The following is a 17,859-nucleotide window of genomic DNA, read 5'->3' as shown; positions in this document are numbered from 1 at the left end:
TTAGTATTTGGTAGCATTGCCTTTAAATGGTTGAACTTGGTTCAAACATTCTGGGTAGTCTTCCACAAGCTTCCCACAATAAGTTGGGTGAATTTTGGCCCATTCCTGCTGACAGAGCTGGTGTAACTGAGTCAGGTTTGTAGGCCTCTTTGCTCGCACACACTTTTTCAGTTCTGCCCACACATTTTCTATGGGACTGAGGTCAGGGCTTTGTGATGGCCACTCCAATACCTTGACTGTGTTGTCCTTAAACCATTTTGCCCCAACTTTGGAAGTATGCTATGGGTCATTGTCCATTTGGAAGACCCATTTGCGACCGAGCTTTAACTTCCTGACTGATGTTGCTTGAATATATCCACATAATTTTGCCTCCTCATGATGCCATCCATTTTGTGAGGTGCATCAGTCCCTCCTGCAGCAAAGCACCCCCACAACATGATGCTGCCACCCCTGTGCTTCACGGTTGGGATGGTGTTCTTCGGCTTGGAAGCCTCCCCCTTTTTCCTCCAAACATAACGATGGTCATTATGGCCAAACAATTCTATTTTTGTTTCATCAGACCAGAGGACATTTCTCCAAAAAGTACGATCTTTGTCCCCATGTGCAGTTGCAAACCGTAGTCTGGCTTTTTTATGGGGGTTTTGGAGCAGTGGCATCTTCCTTGCTGAGCGGCCTTTCAGGTTATGTCGATAAAGGACTTGTTTTACTGTGGATATAGATGCTTTTGTACCTGTTTCCTCCAGCATCTTCACAAGGTCCTTTGCTGTTGTTCTGGGATTGATTTGCACTTTTCGCACCAAAGTAAATTCATCGCTAGGAGACAGAACGCGTCTCCTTCCTGAGCGGTATGACAGCTGCGTGGTCCCATGGTGTGTAATATACTTGCTTACTATTGTTTGTACAGATGAATGTGGTACCTTCAGGCATTTGGAAATTGCTACCAAGGATGAACCAGACTTGTGGAGGTCTACAATGTTTTTCTGAGGTCTTGACTGATTTATTTAGATTTTTCCATGATGTCAAGCAAAGAGGCACTGAGTTTGAAGGTTGACCTTGAAATACATCCACAGGTACACCTCCAATTGACTCAAATGATGTCACTTAGCCTATCAGAAGCTTCTAAAGCCATGACATAATTTTCTGGAATTTTCCAAGCTGTTTTAAGGCACAGTCAACCTATTATATGGAAACTTCTGATCCACTGGAATTGTGATACAGTGAATTATAAGTGAAATAATCTGTCTGTAAACAATTGTTGGAAAAATGACTTGTGTCATGCACAAAGTAGATGTCCTAACCGACTTACCAAAACGATAGTTTTTTAGCAAGAAATTTGTGCAGTGGTTGAAAAACTAGTTTTAATGACTACAACCTATGTAATTTTCAGACTTCAACTGTAGCCTAGCCTATCTATATAGCCTAGCCCTTCTGGTAGAGAGACAGTGGAACCTTTGCTGAACTATCACTGGCTATTTTTAACATCACATGACATCCAGGGTGCAGATTGAACATATAATGAATAGAACTGACACGAGTCCAAATGTAGTCTTACAACAGTTATTTATGTTGTACACATAGATAGATAGATAGATAGATAGATAGATAGATAGATAGATAGATAGATAGATAGATAGATAGATAGATAGATAGATAGATAGATAGATAGATAGATAGATAGATAGATAGATAGATAGATAGATAGATAGATAGATAGATAGATAGATACAGCATGGGCAGCGCCATTGAGGCAATCTACATTTTTAAGTAGTCAATTGTCTAGCGATTAGCTGATCCTTTCTGATGACCCGGTTGGACATGAGAGAAACAGGGTCACCAGGAGGGGTCAGCCAATGAAGTTATAAGTCCCACCCAGTTGGCTACATTCAAATGGTGGAAGCCCTCAATGGCGCTGCCTATGCTTATACAGCCTTTTGGCCACTAGAGGCCTCTATCATCCTTTATGGTTCTACACCATACATTTTATCTGAATGTTCCGTACTGCATCGCTGTGTAACCTCACTTCCTGTGTGATGTGTGACTTCCTGTTGTCTCTGTGTCTGTGTTCTCCTGCAGGGTCTGCCGGGACAGGATGGCCCCCCAGGCCCCAAAGGAACTGCAGGCTGCAATGGGACTAAGGTGGGTTACTATTTTTACAGCTGACTGAAAGCGATACGACTCTGTCGAGTCCTTAGAGAACTCGGGTTAGATTGAATTTGGACTGAAACTGTTCTATCACACCTGGCCACTAAATGGCAGCACTCTGCTATTATCTGTGATGTTGTATCACTCCTGGCCACTAGATGGCAGCACTCTGCTATTATCTGTGATGTTGTATCACTCCTGGCCACTAGATGGCAGCACTCTGCTATTATCTGTGATGTTGTATCACTCCTGGCCACTAGATGGCAGCACTCTGCTATTATCTGTGATGTTGTATCACTCCTGGCCACTAGATGGCAGAACTCTACTATTATCTGCGCTTGTAAGGCTACTGAGTCAAAGCATATAGCATATTGGAAAAGTAACCATGGGCTGGAGTGCAATATGCAGAAATCGCTCCACCATTTCCTGGTTGCTAAAATTGTAGAAATTTGCTTAATTTCAGTTTATTTCACAAAACAAGCAGTCATTGATTAGAGAATCATTGTAACATCTAAACTGCTGTGAAATATATTTTCCTTAAACAATAATATAGTATTTTCAGCTGTTTTGAAGCTGGTGTACAAAACCCAAAGTAAAAGATGCAAAAACAAAACTTCAGAACAGGGAAACATAGAAATAGCACACATAGAACATATCTACCGCTGCTTGGACTTGTTTTTTCGATGAGAATGCCATATCTATTACTCATATTTCTATATGAATTTGGTCAGGTTGCCCAAAAAGTCACATACTGTATTGCAGCTTGAATTCTATCTCATCTCAGGGTGAGCGAGGATTCCCAGGAAGTCCAGGCTTCCCCGGACTGGAGGGTCGATTGGTGAGTACCTTACACACAACACACAGTGTCGTCTCTCTCATGTCTCTCTGAGAAAGTCTCTGACACTTTAAAATGTATCCCTTTTTTCTCGTCTCCCTCCTCTTCAGGGTCCACCTGGTTTTCCAGGACAAAAGGTAACTACTGTATTTGTCCCGGCAAACTGTTGTCCTCTTTTAGATTAAGTACTGGCTCATATAATTCTAATACGTGCTACGGAGTACACTAATGAATACGACCCCAATGTGTGATGGGTTCCGCTTTAACCTCCTCTACAGGGAGACCCAGGTGACATCATCAGATCTGAACGTTTCGGACAGATAGGAGATACAGGTCTGCCTGGCCTGCCTGGAGTTCCTGTGAGTTTTCTATAGAACCACTTTGAACTTAACTGATTTTAACTGACCTACAATTCTAAAGTCTGTATTAAGACAGATAAAAGAGAAAACCTTAATTAGACTTTGTTGAGTGATTGGTTTTTATCAAATAGTAGGCTAATATAATATATTGTTCATATTTGGATTTTCAGAATCAATCAATCAAACAAATGGTAATCCATTATGGGAGATGTAAACCTGTGTCTTTCAACCCAGAGGTCATTGTGTAACGTTTGTGGTGTCTGTCTTGTTTCTAGGGTGAACAAGGCCCCTCGGGAATGTCCGGTCCTACCGGCCCTCCCGGCCCCAAAGGTTATGAGGTACAGTACAGTAACAGCCCAAATCATGTTATTGACAACCGGCACTCGTCCATTATGTTCTGAGGGACTTTACACAATCAAACTGGTCCCAGTTCTGTGACATCCAGTATGTTCTGAGGGACTTTACACAGTCAAACTGGTCCCAGACCTCATGTGAAAGCCATCCTCTCTTGTGGAATTCTGCTTTTTAGTTAATTTTGGAATGTTCTTTTTCTCCTCAGTTAGGTTGGAAAAGTAGGAAGCTTGAGCAGCATTGGGGGCTCTTTGATATTACACGATATTGTCTTTCCAAGCTAGTCGGAAGACTTCCAGTTTGGTGGAGCCATTTCCGTTACAATTTTCTGGAAGCTTGCTCCAGGGCTCGGGATTTTCCAGGGAGCTAGTTTCTTGTGGCAAATGTTTTTTGTTTTTAGGGGTGCAACTGCATCTAGGGTATTGCGCAAGGTTAAATTGAGTTCCTCAGTTAGGTGGTTAACTGATTTTTGTTCTCTGATGTCCTTGGGTAGGTGGAAGGAGTCTGGAAGGGAATCTAGGCATCTTAGGGTTGTCTGAGAATTTATAGCACGGATTTTGATTATCCTTGGTTGGGGTCTGAGCAGATTATTTGTTGCGATTGCAAACGTAATAAAATGGTGGTCCGATAGTCCAGGATTATGAGGAAAAACATTAAGATCCACAACATTTATTCCATGGGACAAAACTAGGTCCAGAGAATGACTGTGGCAATGAGTAGGTCCAGAGACATGTTGGACAAAACCCACTGAGTCGACAATGGCTCTGAATGTATTTTGGAGTGAGTCTGTGGACTTTTCCATGTGAATATTTAAGTCACCAAAAATGTGAATATTGTCTGCCATGTCTACAAGATTCGTTAGGAATTCAGGGAAGTCAGTGAGCATTACAGCCCAGGAGGCCTGCAGAAAGTAGCTACAAAATGGGATTGAGTAGGCTGCATAGATGTCATGACTAGATGCTCAAAAGATGAAAAAAATCTAATTTGCTGTCGTAAATGTTAGCAACACCTCCGCTTTTGCGGGATTCTCGGGGGATATGATCACTAGTGTAACCAGGAGGTGAGGCCTCATTTAACACAGTAAATTCATCAGGCTTAAGCCATGTTTCAGTCAGGCCAATCACATCAAGATTATGATCAGTGATTAGTTCATTGACTATAACTCCTTTGGAAGTGAGGGGTCTAACATTAAGTAGTCCTATTTTGAGATGTGAGGAATCACAATCTCTTTCAATAATGACAGGAATGGAGGAGGTCTTTATTGCAGTGATATTGCTAAGGCGAACACCGCCATGTTTAGTTTTGCCCAACCTAGATCGAGGCACAGACACTGTCTCAATGGGGGTAGCTGAGCTGACTACACTGACTGAGCTATAGTGGCAGACTCCACTAAGCTGGCAGGCTGGCTAACAGCCTGCTGCCTGGCCTGCACCCTATCTCATTGTGGAGCTAGAGGAGTTAAAGCCTTGTCCAATTATCTACACATTCTATATTTTGGGAGGGGATGAAAACTGTTTTCAACTAACAATTGAGTTGTGAGACTTTGCTTTAGAGCTCATCGCCTGTGACATCCAGTATTTTCAGAGGGACTTTACACAGTGAAACTGCTCCCAGACCTGTAACATCCATGATCTGAGGGACTTTACACAGTCAAACTGTTCCCAGACTTGTAACATCCATGATCTGAGGGACTTTACACAGTCAAACTGTTCCCAGGCCTGTAACATCCATGATCTGAGGGACTTTACACAGTCAAACTGTTCCCAGGCCTGTAACATCCATGATCTGAGGGACTTTACACAGTCAAACTGTTCCCAGACCTGTAACATCCATGATCTGAGGGACTTTACACAGTCAAACTGTTCCCAGACCTGTAACATCCATGATCCGAGGGACTTTACACAGTCAAACTGTTCCCAGTATGTTCTGTGGGACTGGTTCCAGACTTGTCCCCAGGCAAGCTGGTCACAGACATGTTACTTCCAGTAGTGTTTGTCAGTGCCGAATATTAAGAATTGGGCCAACTTTTACAAGTTTGAATATCTTTCTAATTCTAGACATTCAGTTTCATCCCAGCTAGCACATTTGGTTCCTTGGAAGTTGTGGGAACGAATGTTTTTGGTTGCAGGGAGGTTCTGAGAATGTTTTTCTATGGTTCCATTAAAGTGTTCCTGGGAGGTTTTATTAACATTCTGAGAACGGAAATTCTAAATGATTTGAAGGTAATGTTTCAATAAGACTTTTAGCTTTAAGTTAAATGTTTTGAACTCAAATCACACATATACATTCATTTGCTTAGGCATTAATCATGCAAACACAAGTCATTCTTATATTAGCACAGCATCACTGAGATTCAAACCTATGATCTTCTGTTCTCTATTCATGGAATCCATCCCACTGCACCACCAGGAGTCAGTGGTTTTTAAACTTTTTTAACTTGTGCAAAACTGCACATTTTAGTCTATTAAAACAGACCCCATTTCAAAGGAAACAAGCACTCTTTCAGATCAGGTGTAGCCAATAGATATTTTTTATTTCCATTTTTTTTAAAACATTTTATTTAACTCGGCAAGTCAGTTAAGAACAAATTCTTATTTACAATGATGGCCAACACCGGCCAAACCCAGACGGCGCTGGGCCAATTGTGCACCGCCTTATGGGACCCCCAATCACTACCGGTTGTGGTCTTAATGGGTGCAGCCAACACACCTGAACACACTTAACAAGATAGATCGAGTTTTGTTGATGCTGAGAATGGAGGGTAATTTGTTTTGAAATTGCATTCTTAGAATGTTCATTGAATGTTACTAATGTTTTCTTGAGGTTTTTATGGAAAGTTTTCTGAATGTTCTGAGAACATGACTTTAAATAGAACCACGAGGAAACATGTAGAAAACATCATGCTTGAAGTACTGAAATTCCCACAGAAGAATGTTGTTTTTCAATATTCTCTGAATGTTCTGAGAACATGACTTTAAATAGAACCATGAGGAAACCTGTAGGAACGTTATGCTGAAGTACTGAAATTCCCACAGAAGAATGTTGTTTTTCAATATTCTCTGAATGTTCTGAGAACATGACTTTAAATAGAACCACGAGGAAACATGTAGGAACGTTATGCTGAAGTACTGAAATTCCCACAGAAATGTTTTATTTCTTAACATTCTCTGAACAATTTTAGAATATTGCTATAAGTAGAACCATGAGGAAACCTGTAGGAACGTTATGCTGAAGTACTGAAATTCCCATAGTTCTCAGAACGTTATGTGCTAACTGGGTAAGAACTGATCCAACGTAGTTTGCATCATTATAATGTTTTATTATTCTATTAATAGTTATATATTGTCTTAATGAAGTTGTTAATGTGTTGTTAATAAAGTTGTGTGCCGTTTTGTAGGGTCGTCCCGGGCCTCCTGGTCTTCCTGGTCCAAAGGTGAGTTGCTTTACACACGGAATATGTGTACATATCTACCTCAATTACCTCGTACCCCTGCACATCGACTTGGTACTGGTTCCCCATATATATAACCAAGTTATCATGACTCATTGTGTATTTATTCCTTGTGTTATTATTATGTGTCTCTGCATTGTTGGGAAGGGCCTGTAAGTAAGCATTTCACTGTTAGTCTACACCTGTTGCTTATGAAGCATGTGACAAATACCATTTGTTTTGAAGACAGTAATACGTTCTTCTTGTTCTTCTTCTACAGGGAAACATGGGGTTGAACTTCCAAGGTCCCAAAGGAGATAAGGTAGGAACCGCAAGGGAAGGACTGTCGTCAATGGTGGTAACGAATGGCACTCCTGAATACTGGTGTGTGTGTGTGTGTGTGTGTGTGTGTGTGTGTGTGTGTGTGTGTGTGTGTGTGTGTGTGTGTGTGTGTGTGTGTGTGTGTGTAGGGTAATTCAGGTCTGCAGGGACCTCCCGGACCACCAGGACAAGTTGGGGAGCAAACAAGACCCTCAGTGTCGAGTATTCAGAAAGGAGAAACGGTAATGTCCTACATTACACATTTTCCCTGATTGATCAGGGATTCCTTCAGTTATTTTACCTCAGAAACTCCATAGAGTTACATAGAATTACTGTAATAGAGGATCTCTATAAACTCAGTATCATCTGGATCATCATAAGGTTTTTAATTGTCACTTGTTGAACTTGATGAACATCAATATTGGCTTAGTAGATTCTGTTATGACATGTCATGTAAACTGACAGCCATTAATGTGCTCCTGTTTGGCTGTAACTCAGTGGTTCCCAAACGTGAGGTCAGGAACCCATGTGGGACCCCCTGTAATCTTAAACAAATTAAGAACTTTTTTCTCTTCAAATGGGTATAGAATACAACCTTTTAATGTCAACTAAGGACCTCTTACACTATATGAATGCACTTTCCTGTCATTATTATGAGTTGGGGCAGCTTGTGTGACCTGTGGATATAATTTTTCCAAGTGGGGTCCCTGGGATTGTCTAGTGTCAGTTTGGGGTTGTGTCCAGTAAAAGTTTTAGGAAACCCTGCTGTAACTGAACTGGCCCAGTAACTTCTGTTATGACATGTAATGTAAAATGGCCAGCTGTAAGTGTGAAGCTATAAGCTATACTGGGCCTCGTGTTTTATCATGTTTCAGCACCAGGTGGGAGCACCATCATGCCTTTAATTCCCCTATAAATGCAACTCTCATAATGACCAGTAGAGGGTGGCATTTAGCCTTGTTATAAAAACGTACTTTTACAATACAAAACCTTTATATCTCTTGGTCCTGTGTTGTGAAAGTTATTGTATTCTCACAACTGTTTTGTTTATTTCTTTAAAAAGTTAGATAACAATCTTTACTTTATTGTTTTGATTCTTGACTATTGATGAAAACATTTTGTTTCTTCTTATTTCTTGTTAACAACAACTTGTTATTGTTGCGTCTTTACTCGTTGCCAGGGTGATCAAGGTTTACCTGGTCCACCTGGTGATCCTGGTTATCCTGGACCCCCTGTGAGTATCACTCACTATCAATCATATTATATATATATATATATACATTTTTTTACTCAGTATCTATCATACTGTATATCTACGTTTTCATACATCTGTGTTTCTATACACCTATATTTTGTAACACACTATAAATAATGTGCTCTATGAATCACCAGTGTCTTAGAAGACCATGTGGGTTGGGGGTCTGAATAATGCCAGACCCTATTATATCAAATCAATCAATCAATCAATCAATCAATCAATCAATCAATGGTCGTGTGTGTCTGACAAATGTTGGGTTTGTAGGGTTCGTCTGGTGGTTTGAAGGGAGAGAAAGGAGAAAACGGAGAAGCAGGCAAAAGGGGCAAACCGGGGAAAGATGGAGACCCAGGTCCTGCTGGATTCCCTGTGAGTTCTACGCACAGAACTAGGATGATTCTATTCATTCTATTGATATGGTTCTACCCTCCAGTCAACAGCTTGTCAGATACAGTGCCACAACAGTTTAATAGACAGCTGTCTGTCCGCTGTACTTGAATGATCTGCGAACATCTAACTCTTCCCCTTTCTCCAGTATGCCAGTGCACATAGGACCACAAACAAAAAAACATTCTCTCTCTCTCTCTCTGTCTCTCTCTCTGTCTCTTTCTCTCTCTCTCTCTCTCTCTCTCTCTCTCTCTCTCTCTCTCTCTCTCTCTCTCTCTCTCTCTCTCTCTCTCTCTCTCTTTGTCTCTGTCTCTCTCTCTCTTTGTCTCTGTCTCTCTCTCTCTCTCTTTGTCTCTGTCTCTCTCTCTCTCTCTGTCTCTGTCTCTGTCTCTTTCTCTGTCTCTCTCTGTCTTTTTGTCTCTCTCCCTCTCTCTCTCTGTCTCTTTGTCTCTTTGTCTCTCTCTCTCTCTCTCTCTCTCAGGGTAGTAAGGGAGACTCAGGTGGGCCAGGTCTGCCAGGTCGGGATGGTGACAGGGTGAGTTTAGCCTCTGATGCTATTCTTCACAGATACAGTCTTATTTTCTGTTGAAGATCCATCCATCTCTATGTGTTTCTCTCTCAGGGTTCTAAAGGTGACCGTGGATATCCTGGACGCCCAGGCGTGGTGAGTAATATTTTAGTATTCATATTTTATTTGTGAACTTGCTCTGATAGCCTTTTGTCAAAGTTCTCCATGTTTGTTATCAAGCAAGTTGTCAAGGAAGTGAGTTTGTGTTTATGAAAGGATGTACAGGCCCCACCTACCAGTCAACCAATCATGTCAATGCGGAGCTATAAGGAGACCTCTGCATTTGTGAGGTGCCTTACAGAGCTTGATTTGGCCTCCTCAAGCCTCCAGAGGCTCCGCAATTGCATCACACTCTCCATGCGGAGCCTCCGGTCCACTTTGCCAGATCATAAATCTGCTTTAGCATGTGACCAGTGGTCAGACTAAAGGCTGTGTAGTATTAGACTGTGAACACTAGATGGTGATAGTAACCTTTATATCCCATTATATAGCAGGTGAGCAATGGCCCATCTACAGTTGGTCCTAAAGGAGAATCTGGGCGTCCTGGAGAGACGGGAAGGAAAGGAGACAGAGGACAGCCTGGTAGGTTCTCTATATTCGTAGAGTTTGTCAGATTAAAATGAATAAGATTACATGAACACAGAGGAACTGGTCCTAGATCAGCACTCCTACTTTAAGCAGCTTGGTGAACCCAGTTTCCATGGTGATCATTCCCCTTTGACCCCCTGTTCTCCCCAGGTCTTTCAGGTCCTCCAGGTCAACCAGGGACCCCAGGTATCGGAGGTGGAGGCCAGCCCGGTTTACCAGGCTACCCAGGAGAGAGGGGCCAGAAGGGAGACGAGGGCCAGCCAGCCATCTCCATCCCTGGGAACCCAGGACGAGGTGGCGCCCCTGGTCTGCAGGGACCTCCAGGACCTCCTGGGCCCCCAGGGGTCTCCAATGGGGGTATTAACTGTATAGGAGGGGCCCCCGGGTTACCAGGACAACAAGGCAATATAGGATTCCAAGGAGAGACCGGACAGAAAGGTGGGTCGAGAGCGAGAAAGTATCATTGAGTACCTCAAGTTGAAGGCCGACCGGAGTACCCCGAACTTCAATGAGAGGGGCCAGTCATTCTCCCTTAGCTAAATGGCCGATATTCTATTGATATAATTGTGGTGTTCTCTGTTGTTTACTTCCAGAGTATTGTCATAGTAACATGGACAATAATTAACTAATGTCAGCGCTGGGTAGGTTACTTTCTAAATGTAATCTGTTACAGTTACTAGTTACCTGTCCAAAATTGTAATCAGTAATGTAACTTTTGGATTACCCAAACTCAGTAACGTAACCTGATTACATTCAGTTACTTTTAGATTACTTTCCCCTTAAGAGGCATTAGAAGAAGAATCAAATGTATGTTACCAATTGAACGACATCTATTGCAGGATAAATCAATGTTAAAGTTTCCTAGCTGGCCATACATGGATGTTACATTTTACGTGTAGGCTTCTTCTAACCCATCGCTTTCTACAACATATAAATAATATGATTAATTTATATCTGTACATTAATATATTTCATTTATAACTCCAAAAATTGCCCTTTTTAAGTCTATCAAAAGTGAGCGAGTTTGATCATGTGTCCATTATCAGCATGAATTAGATCAATAAAAGGCCCATTTGTATTCAATAGGCGGGCATTTGACTGGCTGTCCACTGGTTTCAAAAACAATGATTGATTAGCAGTTTAAACTTCTTGAATTCAACCATTATTGGGTTCAAATAAACATTTATATTTCTGCCATCCACATCAACCACAAACCGTAAGACACAAATAGCTAAATAAGGACGAGAGCAGTGGTGTAATCTACATATCGCCGTAGATTAAACCACTGCTGTCTTACCTCCAAGTCTTTATTCAAGTTGGATAACCTTTGGATGCGGACAGCAGTCGCACCATTGGAAGACATAGCTTGGACTGTGGCCTACAAAAGCTTATCCCTGCTTTTGTCCTGTGATCTATAGTGGTTTTAATAGTGGTCTCATAGGGGTCTCTGAGTTGTGGTCAGACTTGCTCAGGTGGAACAAATTTAAACTAGCTCAATTTTTCAATGCTGATTTGAATGTCATTGAGAAAACAGACAAGTGTCAAAGATTTATTTTATCAAACATCCTTTCTGAATTTAAAAGTAATCCTCGATGTAATCATCTAGTTTTTCAAAAGTATCTGTAATCTGATTACAATATTTTAGCTGGTAAAGTAACGGATTACAGTTAGTTTTTTGTTGTAATCCCTTACATGTAACAGATGACATGTAATCTACATGTAACAGATTACCAGTAATCTGTTACTCCCCAACCCTGACTCATGTATTATTGATGTTGATGCCAAAACGGGGACTGTGTCTGACATCCATGTCTGTCCGTCTGTGTTTCAGGTGAGAAGGGAGACACCTGCGTTAACTGTTTCTCCAGAGGCAACAGTGTCCCTGGAGCACGAGGCCCTCCCGGACCTCCTGGGTTCCCAGGTAAGACTGCACCCCTCTCACCTGGTCACTTATCTCTCTACCTGGTTCTGTATATCCTCACCTGGTAGGACCAAGTAGAGAGGAGATAACAGACAGCTGATTTGTCAATGTGCAGGCCACCGTAACACAATACTTAACACCTCTCTCTCATCCTTCTCTCCTCTCTCCTCTCACCTCCTCGTCTCCCTCTCTCCTCCCTCTCTCCTCCACCCTCAGGTGGACCTGGAGGACCAGGGGCTAAAGGTGACAGAGGATTCCCAGGCGGCCCAGGGCCCTCAGGTTCTTCTGTAAGTACTTATTGCTTTTAATTTCCTACTTCCTGTTTTCAAACCCCCACTTCCTGTTTTCAAACCCCCACTTCCTGTTTTCAAACCCACACATTTCTAGGTACTAATGTTTTGAATGGTATTATTGTTCAACATAAGAACATTGGATTTAGCCCCACCGAGGTCATATTGACACTGGTCTGAAACTGGTCTGAAACTGGGTCTATACAGAATAACTTTATAGTAGGCTTTCCTAGAGGCTGACTGACTCATTTAGGGCCTGTTTCCTGGAGACCAATTAGAGAATCTCCATTGAAAATGCTTTTTAGTCTTGGATTAGGCTTAATCCGTGTCCTGGAAACTGTCCCTAAGTGTCTATAATAGCCTTGATAGAGTATCTAACTGACCCCTCCATCCTTCCATCTCTCTTTCCTCTATCCCGCTCTCTCCCCCAGGGTTTGCCCGGTCCCCAGGGTGCTCCTGGTTTCCCAGGAGAGAAGGGTGACCCAGGTGAGACTACCGCTGTGAATGGGGTGAGCGGAGACAAGGGAGACACAGGGTTTCCAGGACCCGCTGGCCTGCCTGGTCTGGACGGAAGACCTGGTCGCGATGGAGGTCCTGGAGCTCCTGGAGCCAAAGGATCATCTGTGAGTAGCAATGTTTTCCTCTCTCTCCCCTTCATCCCTCCAGTTATCATCCCTCCCTCCCTTCATCCATCCAACCGTTCTTCACTCCCGCCATTTCTCCTTTACTCTATCCCTCTTTCCATCCATCCATCCCCTTTACTCTATCCCTCTTTCCATCCATCCATCCCCTTTACTCTATCCCTCTTTCCATCCATCCATCCATCCATCCATCCATCCCCTTTACTCTATCCCTCTTTCCATCCATCCATCCATCCATCCATCCATCCCCTTTAATCTATCCCTCTTTCCATCCATCCATCCCCTTTACTCTATCCCTCTTTCCATCCATTCATCCATCCCCTTATATGTATCCCTCCATCTCTATCCCTCCATCCAACCATCCATCCATCTTTCCATTCATTCATCCATCCGTCGCTTCAGCTTTTCTCTTTCCCTCCATCCCTACCCCTACCTAGAGGTTAGAGCATTGGGCCAGTAACCAAAAGGTTACTAGATTGAATCCCCAAGCTGACAAGGTAAACATCTGTCATTCTGCCCCTGAGCAAGGCAGTTAATCCACTGTTTCCCAGACGCCGAAGATGTGGATGTCGATTATGGCAGTCCCCCGCACATTTCAGTTAAATACATTCAGTTGTACAACTGCCTAGGTATCCCCCTTTCCCTTACCTCTATCCCTCTATCCCTCCATCCAACCATCCATCCATCTCTCCCACAACATAGCATTCTATATTACTCTCTCTCTCTCTCTCTCTCTCTCTCTCTCTCTCTCTCTCTCACACACACACACTCTCTGCAGGGATCTCTATTAGTGAAGGGTGAGCGAGGACCTCCAGGTGAGCCCGGTTTGCAGGGTCTCCCAGGTGACAGGGGTGCCACCGGATCCGCAGGCTTCGGCCCCCAGGGGCCCCCCGGAGAGAAGGGTGTCCAAGGTGTCTCAGGGAGAACAGGAACACCTGGAGCACCAGGTGAGATACGTTGGTTGATATTCTTGAAGACCAGAGATGTAGCAACTAAAATGTTGATAAAAGTGAGAAACATTAACATAAGATGTCCAGGGATGTTGTTAGTTGTTTTTGTTATCATACTTTTGCCATTAGTTTTGTCTGGCATCAACGACTACAACTGGTTACCATTAGATTTGTCTGGCATCGACGACTACAACTGGTTACCATTAGATTTGTCTGGCATCGACGACTACAACTGGTTACTATTAGATTTGCCTGACATTGATGTCAACAACTGGTTACCATTATCTTTGCCTGACATTGATGTCAACAACTGGTTACCATTAGATTTGTCTGGCATCGACAACTACAACTGGTTACCATTATCTTTGCCTGACATTGATGTCAACAACTGGTTACCATTATCTTTGCCTGACATTGATGTCAACAACTGGTTACCATTATCTTTGCCTGACATCGATGACAACAACTGGTTACCATTATCTTTGCCTGACATCGATGACAACAACTGGTTACCATTATCTTTGCCTGACATCGAGGACAACAACTGGTTACCATTATCTTTGCCTGACATCGACGACTACAACTGGTTACCATTATCTTTGCCTGACATCGAGGACAACAACTGGTTACCATTATCTTTGCCTGACATCGACGACTACAACTGGTTACCATTATCTTTGCCTGACATCGAGGACAACAACTGGTTACCATTATCTTTGCCTGACATCGACGACTACAACTGGTTACCATTATCTTTGCCTGACATCGACGACTACAACTGGTTACCATTATCTTTGCCTGACATTGATGTCAACGACTAGTTACCATTATCTTTGCCTGACATCGACGACTACAACTGGTTACCATTATCTTTGCCTGACATCGACGACTACAACTGCTGTGCTTCTATGACTACAACTCTTGTACCCCAACTCCCTAATCTCTGACCCTTGACCTCTGACCTGTAGGAGGTAAAGGGGAGCCGGGTCAGACGGTAGCAGAGAAGGGCCTCCCAGGACCCCGAGGACAGGATGGAGACCCCGGTCTACCTGGAAACCCAGGTAGATAACACCTGTACCTGCACAGGTCTACACTTACCTGGATGGATAGAACTGGTAGTTTAGCTTTCATCCAGAATGAGGATGGAGGTAACAGACAGATGTTTGGTGTTGTTTGGGGGAATATTTGATGTAATTCTATGAGGTATACACACTAGTGAACTGTTTAGTAGTAGTGTTGTAAATGTTTGCCAAAACTAAGTCTTCACTTCCTGGGGACAGGTAACCCCGGCGGGCCAGGACAGCCCGGTTTCCCCGGGTCACCAGGTCCCAAGGGTGATCCCGGCCTCTCTGGCATCGGACTGCCAGGACCCCCCGGAGCTAAAGGTAAACACTAAATACCTGGACAGGTACAGTCTCACCTTTATGGTTATAATACGAACTCCAAGGTCCAGTTTCCCAGACACAGATTAAGCCTAGCCCTGGACTAAGAAGCGTTTTCAATGAAGAATCTCTATTGAACATGCTTTTTGGTCTAGGACTAGGCTTAAGGCCCTGACAGATGCACAGGATGGAACAGCCACAAGGTCACTCTTAGCACCATAGCACAGAGTTATTTTTGTTTTTTACAGAAGTGCCAAATAGATTAGTATACTTTTATCATTATCACTGACCTGTCATCTCACCTGTCCATGCCTGCAGGATTCCCTGGCTCACCTGGTTTGCCAGGTGGTCCCGGAGGTCCAGGTAGACCAGGTGTGGACGGGTTCCCCGGACAGCCAGGTGCACCTGGAGCTAAGGTACAACCCCACTACTGTAGATACAGACTAACTCTACTACTATAGATACAGACTAACTCTACTACTATAGATACAGACTAACTCTACTACTATAGATACAGACTAACTCTACTACTATAGATACAGACTAACTCTACTACTATAGATACAGACTAACTCTACTGCTATAGATACAGACTAACTCTACTACTATAGATACAGACTAACTCTACTACTATAGATACAGACTAACTCTACTACTATAGATACAGACTAACTCTACTACTATAGATACAGACTAACTCTACTACTTTAGAGACAGACAACCAGGTGGACCCAGAGTTAAGTTGCTTACCACATCCCCACTACTATATATGGACTTAATTACAGTCATTTCCATGTACAGCTATGAGTATTCAAACTAGATAACATAGGATCAAGTGAAGGGTAACAGCAAGTTTAGACCTAGTTATCTGACAGACACAGTTGACTCTGTCAACATTTGTCTGTGTTTGTATATTCATTGCAGTTTTTCTTTGTCTGTGTGTGATAGGGAGAGCCAGGCTTCGGGCTGTCAGGTCCCCAGGGCTCACCAGGCTTCCCCGGAGATAAAGGATTACCTGGACCCAAAGGAGACTCTGGTTTCCCTGGCAACCCCGGCTTGCCAGGACGATCCGGCTTTGACGGCGGCCCTGGTGCCAAAGGTACGGTTCCAACTTCTGATGGCGTGGTCGGCTGGAGTTTGGCGCTTAGAAACGCTGACGTTGTGGGTTTGATTCCCACACCGGTCACCTAATGTATACTGACTAAGTCTGTGTCAGTGGTTTCGAATTAGTCATTTTTAAGATGGCTATGTTATTATATAGTCTCTTCATACTTCAACAATATCATACTATAATCTAGGCAAATTCTTTCTGTGATGATTTTTCCAGACACAGATTAAGCATCGTTCTAGACCTACAGCATGCTCAACATTATACTTAGTCCAGATATAGAGTATTTTATTAGTTAGCTAGTTAGTTGGTATTGCTATATTGTGTGGTCTGTACCTGTCTGTCTGTCTGTCTCCCAGGTGACTCTGGTATCCCTGGTAGAACCGGAGATCGTGGCCCTCAAGGATCACCCTCCATCGGCTCTCAGGGTGTCCCCGGCCCTGTCGGACCCCCAGGACCTATTGGTGCTCCAGGTAAGCCTTATAACAACAAACAGAACAGAGCTGACTTGTGACTAGCTGATTGATGAGAGATCGATAGTGTTTCAGTCTGATATAGAGATTAAGATTGCTAGCATTGATTGAGATTTGAGATTGATAGAGATGAATTCTGATAGATATATTGATTGATAGTGTTTGAGTCTGATATTGAGATTAAGATTGCTAGCATTGATTGAGATTTGAGATTGATAGAGATGAATTCTGATAGATATATTGATTGGAGATTGAGTGATAGAATTTGATTGGGAATTGGTGTCATTTACATGTGGTTGCAGCAGACCTTCTAGTATCACCATATTGTAGATGCAATGCTAAGAATTGTTATCATATTAAACAGAAGGAAAAGCCATGTAATATGTAGATCTATGCTGCATTTTAAAATACATAGTGAAACTGTTGTTTTTACCAGGGTGTCTTGTGTTTTGAGATGACTGAATATGTCCAGAATGGATTCACACAGTCACACAGTGTTATGTGCATGGTCACCCTAAGGACTCTTATATTAATGTTAATGATGTATCTCAGTGGGCTGGCTATGTGGTTCAAGCTATGTTGTCACACTAGTTATTAAGCAGGTAACGCCACCCCACTGCAAGGCTTTTGAGCACCAAAGGGTTTGCAAACAGTTTGTAAGTGGTTCACCTGTAAAGGGTTTATTTGTTAAGCACTAAATGATGTTAACATGGCGATAGCATGTCTCTATGGGAGATCCTGTCTCAGACAGACGCATTGTCAGTCAGCGACGGTAACCGTACCCTGATCTTGGGAGTTCACTCTTTCTTCGTCTTCTCACCTCACAACAATCTTTTTCTATTCTTCTTTTGTGTGTTG

General features: G+C 42.8%; 1 protein-coding gene across 1 annotated transcript in view; it reads left to right on the top strand.

Moving 5' to 3' along the window:
* The window catches only part of LOC109906186 (collagen alpha-5(IV) chain), an 88,949-nt gene that overhangs the window by 37,628 nt on the left and 33,462 nt on the right, over window positions 1-17,859 (top strand). Inside the window, exons 6-28 of the mRNA XM_031791791.1 lie at window positions 2,074-2,136; window positions 2,927-2,980; window positions 3,088-3,114; window positions 3,256-3,336; window positions 3,612-3,674; window positions 7,085-7,120; window positions 7,398-7,439; window positions 7,588-7,680; window positions 8,619-8,672; window positions 8,961-9,062; window positions 9,562-9,615; window positions 9,703-9,744; window positions 10,140-10,230; window positions 10,387-10,674; window positions 12,068-12,157; window positions 12,374-12,444; window positions 12,879-13,070; window positions 13,867-14,035; window positions 15,007-15,099; window positions 15,319-15,423; window positions 15,739-15,836; window positions 16,369-16,519; window positions 16,888-17,001. Of these exons, the coding sequence (XP_031647651.1) occupies window positions 2,074-2,136; window positions 2,927-2,980; window positions 3,088-3,114; window positions 3,256-3,336; window positions 3,612-3,674; window positions 7,085-7,120; window positions 7,398-7,439; window positions 7,588-7,680; window positions 8,619-8,672; window positions 8,961-9,062; window positions 9,562-9,615; window positions 9,703-9,744; window positions 10,140-10,230; window positions 10,387-10,674; window positions 12,068-12,157; window positions 12,374-12,444; window positions 12,879-13,070; window positions 13,867-14,035; window positions 15,007-15,099; window positions 15,319-15,423; window positions 15,739-15,836; window positions 16,369-16,519; window positions 16,888-17,001 (2,173 nt within the window). The remainder of the gene's footprint in view (window positions 1-2,073; window positions 2,137-2,926; window positions 2,981-3,087; window positions 3,115-3,255; window positions 3,337-3,611; window positions 3,675-7,084; window positions 7,121-7,397; window positions 7,440-7,587; window positions 7,681-8,618; window positions 8,673-8,960; window positions 9,063-9,561; window positions 9,616-9,702; window positions 9,745-10,139; window positions 10,231-10,386; window positions 10,675-12,067; window positions 12,158-12,373; window positions 12,445-12,878; window positions 13,071-13,866; window positions 14,036-15,006; window positions 15,100-15,318; window positions 15,424-15,738; window positions 15,837-16,368; window positions 16,520-16,887; window positions 17,002-17,859) is intronic.

The sequence above is a fragment of the Oncorhynchus kisutch genome, linkage group LG16, assembly GCF_002021735.2.
Source record: "Oncorhynchus kisutch isolate 150728-3 linkage group LG16, Okis_V2, whole genome shotgun sequence".
Classification (NCBI taxonomy): Eukaryota; Metazoa; Chordata; class Actinopteri; order Salmoniformes; family Salmonidae; genus Oncorhynchus; species Oncorhynchus kisutch.
Note: the sequence above shows the minus strand (reverse complement) of the source record. Positions and strands in the feature narration are given on the sequence as shown.